Source organism: Thalassophryne amazonica, chromosome 2 (genome assembly GCF_902500255.1).
Source record: "Thalassophryne amazonica chromosome 2, fThaAma1.1, whole genome shotgun sequence".
Lineage (NCBI taxonomy): Eukaryota > Metazoa > Chordata > Actinopteri > Batrachoidiformes > Batrachoididae > Thalassophryne > Thalassophryne amazonica.
In genome coordinates, this window is record NC_047104.1 from 103,381,191 (window position 1) to 103,395,846 (window position 14,656).

The window sequence follows — 14,656 nt, forward strand, 5'->3', positions numbered from 1 at the left end:
TGTGTGACGCATTATGAAGTGCAAAATGCGACAACAGAGCCCCCGGACTGTTGAACAACTGAAGTCGTACATCAAGCAAGAATGGGAAAGAATTCCACTACAAAGCTTCAACAGTTAGTGTCCTCAGTTCCCAAACGCTTATTGAGTGTTGTTAGAAGGAAAGGTGATGTAACACAGTGGTAAACATACCATTGTGTTACACACTGTGTTATTCAGCAGCTTTGCGGTGCGCTGACGTGCCGGTCAGCTGAAGCAGTATGTTTTAATTTATTGCTATCTTTATTCCCAGCTGTATAATTTGTGAAAATAACTGGGTTGATATGAATAATAAATAAAAGGGGACACAATACAGTGCCCTGCAGTTAAATAAAAAATAAATGCCACTCGCGGGATTCGAACCTGCAGTTGACAAAAGCTCAGCTTACCAGATGGAAACTTTACCACTGCACTTACAGTCACTGTCTTATTACCGGGGCGAAAAATGGCTAAATTCAACAAGGAGATACATTTTTTTTTTTTTAAGATGATTTTTAAAACGCACCATAATAACTGACAAAACTGCATTTGTTATAGCGTATTTTTGTTTGTGTTGTAATGTAGGACCTTGCGTGCACGGTCACATCCAGCAGTCAGTCAGTCGGGTCAGCTGGCATGTGCTAGTGTCCACAGTAAAGTGATCGCACTCCACAAGCCACTTGTGTTGGGGGGAGGAGGGCAGTTGATGAAAACACACCACACACCATTTGTGTGTGTGTGTGTGTGTGGGGGGGGGGGGGGGGTGGGCACAGTTGCACCCATGTGTGTTGCTAGGTTACGCCACACTTGTGTTGCAATTAGACACTTTTCACAGACAGGTCGAATGTGATCGCCTGCTGTTTGCTATCGTACCAGGTGGGCAAATTTCCCCACCTTTTCTAAGTGTGCAGTGAGCAGTGTTAGATGTTCGTGTGACACCTGGCATTTGGCCGACACCTGCCGAGAGGGGGATCGATTGAGCACGTGCAGAGCACGCACTGTCTTTCGGCCGCTTGTGTGTGTGAATGTTGTGGCGACAGCTGTACGAGACGTGCTAGTCGACTTCAATCGTGCTATGTGTGAAGGGGCCCTCAGTAAGTCTACAACTAGTTCACACTAAATATGCTAAGAATGGAAGCATAGACACCCAACCTTTTAATATTTTCATGATATTTTAATATACCACAAATTTGAAGCCTGTAAAACATTGGAAGATCCAGCAGGACCTTTTGCCACACTGCGCATGCTCCTGCTGAGATAGTGACTTCGCTTATTCATTCAGATCAATGGTCCTGTCAAGCAGATGCTCAGAAAAAGTTTGGAATTCATGTTATTTTCTGGAGCTTTGGACTTCCAGCTACCTTGACTACACCTTCACTTTGAATGCAATGCTCGATTTACTCAGTAGGGCTCACAGCTGCGCAGGGAAAAGACAACGGACACTTTGTCCTCAACTGCTTCCATTTTTGAAAGATTCTGTCTTTTTGAATTCAGACGCATGTGAAACGCAAGGCTATTTGTTACAGGTTGCATTCATGGCTGCAGGATGTGCATGTGCAGCTGCATTAACTTCTCAGAATGTGATTTTTACTGCAACTGCATCAACATTAATGCAGTTATCACTTTAAAAACAAGTCACAATGACACTGTATTACACTCACAAACTTTCCAATTAATCCAAGATTCACATGCATGCGGAATGGTGGCAGGTCGAATATGAACCGTTACCCCATTACCTGATGGTAGACTGGAACTGTAGTCTCATTGAAATGTCCCTTGTACATGAAAAATATACGATTACTACTGTAAAATGCCATTTGCATTTTAATGTCAAACTTGTTTTTGCTGCTAGTGCACCTGCAACTTTGGCTGTATGTCAACCTTTAATTTAAGACAAACATTAATGAATGACCTAACTGCAGTGTTGGCTACAACAGAAATCAAGCAAAAGTGGAGCGTACATTTAGTTTTTTCTTTTTTGTTCAATGAAAAGTACACTAGTACTATGAAAGGCATTGGAGGGATGATGCACACCCACATAATGTTTTTGGGGGGGCTATAATGACAGTTCATCATGTTTTCGTACCATTCTCATGAAGTCAGTTGTACCACTTGAAAAAGTGATTGGTAATTGCTTTAACATTCTTTTGCCCTGTTGGACAGTATGTCTCATGACCCTGGCCTTGGCCTATTTGATAACTTCATATCTCCTCTGGGGCGACGAACGCTATGAATACATAACATACTGTCTTTTGCTTACCACGCTACACAGGCAAAACACAGTTTTGATATGGCGCATACCATATACCATTTTGGATATGCAATGTGAGCAGTCACTGCATATAAATGTCAGATGCAACAGTTTCTCATCCAATCACATAGCTTTACTGATCCACATGTAGGGTAACGGCCCACCCACCTGGGTGCGGACTCAAGAGCAGGCGGAAGATGTAGATAGAGCGCAGGGTGACGGCAGCTTGTTCGGTGAAGGCATCTTTTAATATGAATCTAAAATTGAACTTTGTTTCCTGTCAGTCTTTGAGTCTTCTGAGTTTGCTCCCCACATTAAATGACCGGGAGGCGGGAAAACCCCCAACAGCCCTATTGGTGGTGGACATGTCCTGGAATTTATTTATTTATTTTTTTGGGATACGTTGCGACGTCATTTCATGACGTCTTTACATTATGAGGATGTCACTCATGCTATGTGAGTACAGTTGATTTACTGATTGATATAAGCTTTACATCTTCTCTCTTGCCAGGTACTGTATATTGGAAAATGTTTTTCTGACTTTATGTTTGATTAGGGGCGCACCTCAAGAACCTGTTCTACTTGAATTGGTTTCAGATTTTTATGCGTCAACCTTGTATCAGTTCCTCTCCTTAATGCTGACATTACTGACAATTCATATCACAGGCATGAAACTCTGGGTCTAACAACCAGGAAAACAGCTGCATTGAAACTGAAAACATCTGTTGGTCATTTTTACACAGAGAAAAGTAACCAGGAATTGAAAAGGGAAAAGGCGCAATTGATAATGGTACTGGTATCTATTAAAATCTTATCAATCCTTTTTTTTTTTTTTTTTTTTTGCAAAACATAGTAGAGAAGCTTGAATCTTCGACTGGACTGGGTTGCTTGACATGAGGACGTTTCGCTTCAAATCACAGAAGCTTCCTCAGCTACAATTCTTGCTCTGGTAGTCTGACTTCTGTCTTGACTCTTGTAGAGAAGAATAAACCAGAAGCCAACAAAAGCTTGAGTTTTTAACCTAACCAGACCCCTCCTACTGAGAGGCCGACTGCTATAGACTAGTGACTAAACAATAGTTCTAATTAGCACCTATTGTGCTCTAGTTAGCACTCTCCTAATGATGGGATGGAAGCTTCCCCTGATGGCTCCCTTGACGACTCTCCTGATGACGTGAATGACTCATTACCATGAACAAAAGACTGAAACTGCTTTGACCTGAGTACCCCATTGTAAACCGGGGATAAAGTGTGTCTGAGACCCGCCCCCTGGTTAAGGCTGGGTTTCAACTGTTTTACAAAGAATGCTTTCTTGACACCTCTCTCAAACCATTTCTTCTCTCTGGCTAAGATTTTAACTTCCTTGTCCTCAAACGTGTGGTTAGTGTCTTTCAGGTGGAGATGAACTGCAGACTGAGGTCCACTGGCGACCTCTCTGCGGTGCTGGTATAGCCTCTTGTTTAAAGATTGCTTAGTCTCACCTATGTAGTGTTCATTACAGTTTTCCTGACATCTGATATAATACACTACATTGCTCTGTTTGTAACTAGGGATCCTGTCCTTAGGGTGAACTAATTTCTGTCTCAAGGTGTTAACCGGTTTAAAGTAAACTGGGATTTTGTGATGTCTGAAGATCCTCTGTAGTTTTTTTCCCCTACTCCTGCTAAATAAGGGAGACACACTCCTCTTCTTCTTGTCTCTGTCTCCTGTCTATCTGGTCTCTTTGTTTTCTGGGACTTCTGCACTTTGTCCAGGGACCATCGTGGGTACCCACATACTGTGAGGGCTTTCCGTACAAGTTGTTGTTCTTTAGCCCTTCCCTCTGCAGTTGTGGGCACCTGTAGGGCTCTGTGTTGAAGAGTCCTGATCACCCCGAGCTTGAGACAGAAATTAGTTCACCCTAAGGACAGGATCCCTAGTTACAAACAGAGCAATGTAGTGTATTATATCAGATGTCAGGAAAACTGTAATGAACACTACATAGGTGAGACTAAGCAACCTTTAAACAAGAGGCTATACCAGCACCGCAGAGAGGTCACCAGTGGACCTCAGTCTGCAGTTCATCTCCACCTGAAAGACACTAACCACACGTTTGAGGACAAGGAAGTTAAAATCTTAGCCAGAGAGAAGAAATGGTTTGAGAGAGGTGTCAAGAAAGCATTCTTTGTAAAACAGTTGAAACCCAGCCTTAACCGGGGTGCGGGTCTCAGACACGCTTTGTCCCCTGTTTACAATGGGGTACTCAGGTCAAAGCAGTTTCAGTCTTTTGTTCATGGTAATGAGTCATTCACATCATCAGGAGAGCTGTCAAGGGAGCCATCAGGGGAGGCTTCCATCCCATCATTAGGAGAGTGCTAACTAGAGCACAATAGGTGCTAATTAGAGCTATTGTTTAGTCACTAGTCTATAGCAGTCGGCCTCTCGGTAGGAGGGGTCTGGTTAGATTAAAAACTCCAGCTTTTGTTGGCTTCTGGTTTATTCTTCTCTACAAGAGTCAAGACAGAAGTCAGACTACCAGAGCAAGAATTTTAGTTGAGGACGCTTCTGTGATTTGAAGCGAAACGTCCTCACGTCAAGCAACCCAGTCCAGTCAAAGATTCAAGCTTCTCTACTATGGAAACCACCTGGACAACTGAGAGCCTACATAGAAACGTTTGCAAAGCATGCACTTGCTCAGTGATAAAACATTAGCAAGAATCTGGATTTGGTATGTGAGTCTGTGTGCGCAGCCCTTGATGTAGGCTGCTGTTGGGCAGGTCGTGTCACTGTAAGTACGTACAAAGATGCATCCAATTTAAAAGGGAACAGTGTTTCAAATTAAATTGGCTCCATGCATGTAGAAACTACAATACAAAGATCAGTTGCGTAGATTGTGTTCCACAGACGTAGAGGAAACTGTATAATTGCTGTGTCTTGGCAGCTGCACAGAGTTAGCAAGTCCACCTGACAGAAGCCGTTGTCCCTGTGTCTGCGCACGGCAGAGTTTGTGAACAGAACTGTCAGGCAGAGAGTGCACATGCTGCCAAGTGATGCCCTTATCCACCCAAAGCCAAGCTTTTAATGATGTAATTTTTTTTTTGTTTTGTTTTATTTGTTGTGTAGCTTTATGCCAGTATATACAAGCTACTAAGTTCAGAGACGGGGCCAGTGGAAAATTGACAAGGGCAAATGAAGGTAACCTTGCGACCGTGCACCCCCCCCCCCAAACTCCTGCCAATCTATGCTGAGCTTTAACCCTTTGACCTCTAACCCAGCACTGTTTTCTCCCCCCCCCCCCCCCACACACACACACACAGCAGCCCGCATTCCTCAAATCAAATTCTAAGTTTGACAGTTATGTTGTGCAAAGGTGTGGGGAGTTTCTCTTTCTGTTTTTGCACATATGATTTCTTGCTTCTTCTTTGGCCTTTTCCTTCTCCCCTCTCCCTCACACCCTTTAGCAGAAACCAAACGGCGAGCTGACAATCACTGCTTCTGTCACTGGCACACAGACATGCACCCACCGCTGCCTGGACTGGCCTTGCTTTGGTTGATGTTTATTCTTTTTCCCCCCGACACTCTGAACGACTTCAGTATTGCCTTGGTGTTTGTGCATTACTTCTGCTTCACTCTGGGTTAAAATCAACTTCACTGAAAAGCTTTGATTATTTTCTGTGTTGCTTGGTGTTGCCATTAACGCTGTCTTTTCCGAAAGTTAACCTTCTTTTTATTTATTTTTTTTTTATAAACTGATGTAGCACAATTTTACTCTTTTTATTGTGATTGTTTTACATTATTTGTGGAGTAGCTTGCAGAAGACAGCTTTGTGTTGCAATACATTCTTCCTGTCGAGTCAAATCCGCTGACATGCTGTTCTTGCTGGAGTTGTGCCTGGCACCCTGAGACTGCTTCTGACAAGGAGTCAATGTTCTTCTACTCCTCCATTTTTTTTTTTTTTTTTTCATTTCTGCTGTTGCTCTCTGTTTTTCCTCACTTTCAGGTGAGAATTTTGAGCAGAGTCCACTGCGGAGAACCTTTAAATCCAAAGTTCTAGCACATTATCCAGAGAATGTTGAGTGGAATCCATTTGACCAGGATGCAGTTGGCATGGTAAGATCTCTATACTCTATACTATCTCTATATTTTTTCTCATATCTTCTAGGAGTAGAATACAAAGCATGCACAATTTTCAGTAACAAATACACTCCTGGTCAGAATTATTGGCACCCCTGATATTCAATTCCATATCTCTAAATACAGTGGCCTGCAAAAGTATTCAGCCCCTTGGTATTTCATGCATTTTCATTTGTTTATGGCATTTCAGATACAAAAAGTAAATCGGGTTTCTCAACATAAAAATTTCTAAAATTATCTTCCTTAGACTCAAACTGAAAATAAATCTCTACAACTTGATATAAATTAATTCCAAATATAAAAGCCAATATGATGGGTCACATAAGTAATTTGGTATAATAATTTGGTATAATACAACCCCAATTCCAATGAAGTTGGGACATTGTGTAAAATGTAAATACAAAACAGAATACACTGATTTGCAAATCCTCTTCAACCAGTGTTCAATTGAATACACCACAAAGACAGGATATTTAATGTTCAAACTGATAGACTTTTTTGTTTTTGTGCAAATATTTGCTCATTTTGAAATGGTTGCCTGCAACACATTTCAAAAAAGTTGGGACAGGGCAACAAAAGACTGGGAAAGTTGATTAATGCTCAAAGAACACGTAATTGGAAACAGGTGAGTGTCATGATTGGGTATAAAAGGGCACTAACACACCCCCATGAAATCACAGATGTTGATTTTTGAAGTTTGCACTGGTAACAGTCTTTTTCCTCTTTTGTCTGGAGGACACAGTCCATGAATTCCAAAAACAATTTGAAACATGGACTCATCAGACCACAGCACACTTTTCCACATTGCGTCTGTCCATTTCAAATGAGCTCGGGCACAGAGAAGGCGGTGGCATTTCTGGATGTTGTTGATGTATGGCTTTCACTTTGCATGGTAGGGTTTTAACTTGCATTTGTAGATGTAGCGATGAACTGTGTTAACTGACAATGGTTTTCTGAAGTGTTCCTGATCCCACGCGGTAAGATCCTTTACACAGTGATGTCGGTTTTTAATGCAGTGCCACCTAAGGGATCGAAAGTCACGGGCATTCAGTGTTGCTTTTCAGCCTTCCCGCATATGTATAGAAAGTTCTCCAGATTCTCTGAATCTTCTGATTATATTATGGACTGTAGATGATGGAATCCCTAAATTCCTTGCAATTGAACATTGAGAAGCATTGTTCTTAAATTGTTGGACTATTTTTTTCACACAGTTGTTCACAAAGTGGTGATCCTTGCCCCATCTATGCTTGTGAATAGCTGAGACCTTTGGGGATGCTCCTTTTATACCCAATCATGACACTCACCTGTTTCCAGTTAGGTGTTCTTTGAGCATTCATCACCTTTTCCAGTCTTTTGTTGCCCCGTCCCAACTTTTTTGAAATGTGTTGCAGGCATCCATTTCAAAATGAGCAAATATTTGCACAAAAACAATAAAGTTTATCAGTTTGAACATTAAATATCTTGTCTTAGTGGTCTATTCAATTGAATACTGGTTGAAGAGGATTTGCAGATCATTGTATCCTGTTTTTATTTACATATTACACAACGTCCCAACTTCAATGGAATTGGGGTTGTACCTGTAAATAATCAGTTTAATGGCCAGTTTTTTCCAGACAAGTCAGGAGATGGTTACATGAACATTTCCAAGTCAAAGAATATGTCTTGGACTTTATTTACATCAGCTATGAAGAAATACAAACAGTATGGCACTCTATGGTAAATCTGTGTGCAGTAGACAGTTCTCAAAAACTAACTGTGCAAGAAGGAGAAGAGTGAGGAAAGCCACCAAGACAACTCGGACAACCCAGAAGAAGTTAGAAGTTTCTGTGGCTGTGATTGTAGAAATTGTGCATAGTGCATGTCGTGCATGCAGCTTCGTGATGAAGAGATATAGAGGAGAATTTTCTTAAAAAGACCTGAAAGTTCAGCTACAATTTGCCAGAAGGTACATCTGAGATGCAAGCCAAGATTTAATGTTTTGGTGAAAGAAAACCCTCCTCTGTACCACTTCATCATGAAGTGGCTCTGTACTTTGCTGCATGGTGAAACCGTTTGATAAGACCGATGATTATGTTGTGCACATATCATTCATCACATCTGCATGAATTACTGACCAATTCCTATTTAAGTCAAAATGGGACCCTTGCTACTGTCAAGACATGAAGTTTGTAAAATGTGTTTAAAAAAAAAAAAAAAAGATTTTAATTTTGCCTGGGCTGAAGAGGATTAAAATGCATGAAATACCAAGGTGCTGAATACTTTTGCAAGCCACTGTATATGCTGTACTAGTCTGGGAAGTGACATGGCTGTGTGTTCTGGACAGAGATATCGCCTTCAAAATCATGAGTAAAATAAGTATGAGTAATTTTCGTTGTTGATGAACAGTACAAAACTACTTTTTTGGTTTTGGGTGCACCTGTTTGCTCAGGGTCACCACTGCTGATCTGGTACAGATTCATATTGGGATTTTGATTTGTATTTGATATGAAATTTAACACCGGATAACACCACAACTCCAATTATGTATGTTGACCGACGTGGTCTCTGAGCTCAGCACTAATCAGGACCTACTCTGCTGCACGTCTGAGAGCTGACGGGATCAGGTGTGCTTAGAGCAGCTGTAGCAACCATACAAAACTATGAACCTCAAAATACAAGTAATCTAGAAGTTTGAGTTGTGGGTTCTTTTTGTAAGTAGTTGTGATACCTGTTAGATATTGTAACAACTTTGTCAGACTGTCATACATACTCATTCTACAATGTGATAATCTAAATGTCAACTGATTGGTAGGATGATGATGATGAAGCACTTCGGGGGTAAAACTTTCTTAGGATGACTGATAACGTTCCCAAAAACAAAAAAAAGTCCACGAAAAATCCCCCATGCAACCTCTCCCTTCTCATACAAGACATGTAAAGAGCTCTAGGCTGACCTGCAGTGATCTTTAGTGGTGGTTTCAGCCAGTACCATACGCATCACACTAAACCAAGTTCTGTTCCACAGGCAAAGGTCAAAGACAGGAACAAAAAAGGCATGGCTATTACTTGCAAAAGGTTTCATAGAAAAGCCACAATCTTTGTGGGACAATTTTCTGTGGTCAGAGCTCTTTGGAGATGCAGTGCAATAGATTGTTTCTAAGAAACAAAGTGAAGCCCATCAGGAAGAGAACATCCTGCTTACAGCACGCCATGGTGGAGGTTCTATTGTGCTGTTGGGATGCATACTGGAGACCTTGAATATATCACTGGAATGATGGAATCAGAAGATTGCAACACGTTTTAGAGAAAAATACCTATCCCAGTATCAGAGCACACGGTTTGAGGGAATGGTGTCTTTCAGCACGTCAACAACCCAAAATGCACATCCAACAGTGCAAAAGAATGTTTGGAAGGGAGGAATGCACTCTTAAAGAAGTAGCTCAGTGCTATAAGGACTTGGGCTGTCCATATGTAAATCAGTGTTTGATTCCGGTAATACTACCTGTCTGTGTCCTTGGGCAAGACACCTCATCTTCGTTGTCTCAGTCCACCCTAGTTTAAATGGCTAAGTGCCAATAATTGTGCCCGGGGTGCGTTTTGTGTTTGTATTGGCTCACTGTTGTGCATGTGTTAATTTTTTTTTGTTCAGCAACATAATACATTTTATTAAATATTTTACGCGTAGTTATGCAAAAATTGGTTAATTCGCATTTATTTTCAAAGATATTCTGATTGATGGACTTGAAATTTAGGACAGCCATTAACTTTGACCAAGACAGTATACAAGATCAGGCCATATAACACCCTCCCCCCACTGTATATGGTTTTAATTTCCTCTTGTGTTTTTCTCTTGTTCTTCTTTTGCTACTTTAGCTCTGTATGCCAAAGGGTCTATCCTTCCGGACGCAGGTTGATTCACGGGAGCCTCAGTTTCACTCTTTCATCATTACGAGGGAGGACGGCTCACGGACTTATGGCTTTGCCCTCACTTTCTTTGAAGAGGTGACCAGTAAGCAGATCTGCAGCGCAATGCAGACCCTTTACCACATGCACAATGCAGAGCAGTATGACATCCTGAACACGCCCACCTCACCTCAAGGACCTGAGGACCAGCGACACCAACACACGCAGCCTCGGCCCATGCTCCACGCCGCTCCTGCAATCTCACGCCTGCAGCGTTTTAACTCTTATGACATCAGCCGTGACACACTCTATGTGTCAAAGTGCATCTGTCTAATAACACCCATGGCCTTTGCGCAGGCCTGCAGGAAGGTGCTGCAGCAGCTTCACCATGCTGTCACCTCTCCACAGCCACCACCCCTCCCCCTGGAGAGCTACATCTACAACATTCTCTATGAGGTGCCCCAGCCACCCTCAGGACGTTCTCTCAAGTTCTCAGGCATCTATGGGCCCGTGGTGTGCCAGAGGCCAAGCACATCTGAGCTGCCGCTGTTTGACTTTGCCATCTGTGAAATGTTTAATCTGCTGGGGGTGGAGAATGTTCTTCAGCTCTTCACCTGTGCTCTGCTCGAGATGCAGATTCTTCTCTACTCGCAGCGTAAGTAGCTCAGCTTGTGGAGTTGCAGGTAGCATCCAGTTCCATCAGTTATGCATCAATTTCTTGTGCATCTTGTTCACATAGTGATTTGATTGATTTCATTATGTAAAGGAAAGGAGAGATAAAGGTCAGGCTCACATCAAAATTCTGCATAATAATTCAGAAGAGCAAAAACTCTAAAAGGATCATGTCTCTGTGTATTTACAAAAGCATAAATATGAAACTTTAGAAAGTCTGGCCTACATGTGGTTCTGATTCATGTCTTCACCCAGAAAGCAAGACTCACAAATTAGTATTAAAAAAAAATTATATATATATATATATATGAGATTCAGTTCATATTTGTGGTTAAATGTCATAGTTTGGTATGAGTTTGGTTTTTAGATACTGTAGCGTTAATCAGGCATGAACGGTGTCGACTGCCACCGACACTGAGACAAAGTGTAAATGTAAACTTTTTTTTTTTTATTAAACGTTTAGAAATTGGATTCCATTGCTTATCATTCACACTGGGATGAATTTACTGTGCATCGCGCTGTTTTATTGTCTTTTTTTTTTTTTTTTTTTTCATTTGTCTTGAATTTCCTTCTAATAGAGTGCAATGGACATTGCACACAGTGAGACTATTTGGTTCGACTCTGTTCGACTTCGACACAGCAGGCTGTTGCTGGTGTGGCCACGCCTCCTGCACTGAAGGGGGAGAAAGATCCCGCCTTCCTGCACAGATCATGAAACTGGGGGGACGGTTCTGCGCTGCGAATCATCACATGCGTACCGTACGGTTCAATACAAATACATATATTGTGACACTCCTTATAAATAAATATAACTCACTCTCTACAGATAGGCACCAGGTGTGTCTCTAACGGATGGCATATGTGATGTAAGGTTCTTATCGTAGCACTTTACACATAAGTAAACTGGTTTAACTGTGTGTTTTCAGACTCTCTCAGTTTGTGACTCAGGCATAGTTAATATTTTAGGGGAGGTGATGGTTTAGTGGTTAAGCGTTGGGCTTCAGATCAGCAGATCCTCGGTTCAAAACCCAGCCAGACCGGAAAATCACTAAGGGCCCTTGGGCAGGGTCCTTAATCCCAGAGTTGGTCCCGGTGTGTAGTTGGCGCCTTGCATGGCAGCAGCCTGACATCAGTGTGTGAGTGTGTCTGTGAGAATGGGTGAATGTGAGGCATAATTGTAAAGCACTTGGAGCTTCTGATGTAGATGGGCGCTATATAAATGCAGTCCATTTACCAATTAAAATGATGGATTTTTATACAAATTCTGTAATGGTAGCTTTGTAATGACATGATGGAGGAGGTTACATAATCCATGGATGTGGGTTGAGTCCCAGCTTGTGTAAATGTTCCCTCACCAGTCATAGGTTGTGCCTGCTGTCAGGGTGCCACGGGTTTTTGCGTGGGAAATCCTGTCCATGCAGCTTCCCTGTGACTTATCTTTAATCACGTCAAGGCTGTTAGTTAATTCTATAAGAATTCTTTATTATAGTTTTGTTTTTGTACTAAGATACCCAAAGCTAAAGAACTCATTTCATCTGTACCACAGCTGATTTTTAATTATTCCGAAGAATATATACCGTCGGAACATGCTGCAGTGTCACTGACTAGCAGAGTGCTTTTGCAGAGAAGGTAAGGAATAAGGATGTTCTTTAAGGATGCTGGAGCTGCTGTGGTGATTGGCTCCATTACACTGGCAAGAGACGGCAAATGGTTTACAAAACACTAGGGGTCGAGGGACAAGCTCTTAAGGGGGGGAAAGCTCTGCTGTTGCTAGGGAACGCTGAGATGGGGAGGATAGCTGTGATGCAGGGTGATTATTGGTTGGAAGTGACATCATCCCTCTCCCCCTGCATTAGAAAGCTCATCACTGCAGATTGTGTGCAGGGCGTTGTGGAGTTTAGGCCTAGAGTTTTTCCACAGAGAATGACTGAGGGGGGAAAAAACCATGGAGGCGAGGGATGTTCTTCAAATAGGGAGATGACTGTATATTTAATATGCAAAAATAGCAGGATAGGAGTTCATTCTGCTGATTTGAACAAACACACTCTTAGCGAGTGTTCATAAAGAAGTAATGCATGAATGACAAGTTTCTTTTTGTAGCCTTTAGGCCTATTCAGACGTGATTCATTTTTTATGAGGAAGTGGAGAAATGTAATTTTACCACAGGACATTAATATTTGCATTGGATTAGAAAGTTCAGTATGGTTGGGTGATATGGCAAAAAATATAATCTAGCCCCATATTGGTTGATTTCGATACTTGCTTTGTTCGCAATATACAATTTGATAATACTGCCCGTTTGAAGAGGAAAGTGACTGAAGCCTGAATAAACCAGAATGTTTATTATTTCAACCTTTTGAATACTTTTACAAAAAAAAAAGAATAAAGATGTAAACATTCAATTGTCCAAAAAATATTTATATTTATCTGCCTTAACAAAGCAATACAAGATAGCCTACTTTTAAAATAATCACATAAAAGCTGTGACTACAGTCACAAATTACTTGTCAAAAATAAACAGCTAACAACTAGAACCTGACTGTTTCAGGATTTTAAAAACAGATTCCATTATACATACATACATCTTCAACCGCTTATTTGGGATCGGGTCATTGGGGCAAACGTCTCTTTCCTGGGCCACATTAACCACCCCTGACTGAGTGATACTGAGGCATTCCCAGGCCAGTGTGAAGATATAATCTCTCCACCTAGTCCTTGGGCTTCCCCAGGGTCTTCTCCCAGCTGGACATGCCTGGAATACCTCTCTAGGGAGGTGCCCGGGGGCATCCTTACCAGATGCCTGAACCACCTCAGCTGGCTCCTTTCAATGCAAAGGAGAGGCGGCTCTACTGCAAGACCCTCACAAATGACTGGGCTTCTCACCTGATCTCTAAGGGAGACACCAGCCACCGTCCTGAGGGAGCCCATTTTGGCCGCTTGTACCTGTGATCTAGTTGTTTCGGTCACAACCCAACCCTCATGATCATAGGTGTTAGTAGGAATGTAGATTGATTGACCAGTAGATCGAGAGCTTCGCCTTTTGGCTTAACTCATGTTCTATTGTCCCCTCACTCATGAACAAGACCCCGGGGTACTTGAAGTCCTTCACTTGTGGCAAATTCCATTATTTGATTCTTAAATCCGATATGCCGATATATCGACCAATATTTTTTTCTTCTGCATACCGAGAAACCAACATTTCTCAACATTGCACCCAGTAAGTAAAGATTTCACACATTCTCGAGAAGCGTTTCTTTCTCAGAATGCAGAAGATAGAGAACCACACCCTGCTTTTTCTGGGTGAGGCTCAAAACTTCTCAATCGCCCCTCGTAGCATAAACCAAGGTTTCCCCTACCATTTATTTTGTGTACTTTTAGCAATAAGTCCTTGCCAAGATAACATGACATAATGCAGTTTGAAAGTAAACATTTTAGCGACGCACTGATTCATATTTCAAAAGGGTGGTGTGGCCTAACGGCCCTCATTGCCTGAAGAATTGGGCTTTTATCTCCATATGATGGGCACTTCTCAGACATCAATGGGCCTGTGTGAAGTGGAATAAAATCAAAATAAATCAAGACATATATTGTAAGGGATACACTTTGAGCCAGTTTAAGCTAAGTTAAACATGATCAAAATTTTATGTTATGTCATTTGATGTTAGGCATTGATCATGAATAATGTTTAAAAGGCTAAAAAGCTGTACAGCCTTTCTAATTTCAC

At 41.7% G+C, this 14,656-nt stretch overlaps 1 protein-coding gene across 2 annotated transcripts in view; it reads left to right on the top strand.

The window, feature by feature from the left end:
• dennd5a (DENN/MADD domain containing 5A) overlaps positions 1-14,656 on the top strand; it is a 113,074-nt gene that overhangs the window by 22,847 nt on the left and 75,571 nt on the right. Inside the window, exons 2-4 of one of the 2 annotated variants that reach the window (XM_034190913.1) lie at positions 5,368-5,439; positions 6,245-6,354; positions 10,231-10,915. In XM_034190913.1, coding sequence (XP_034046804.1) covers positions 5,368-5,439; positions 6,245-6,354; positions 10,231-10,915 — 867 coding nt within the window. The remainder of the gene's footprint in view (positions 1-5,367; positions 5,440-6,244; positions 6,355-10,230; positions 10,916-14,656) is intronic. The other variant, XM_034190919.1, reaches the window with a different exon arrangement.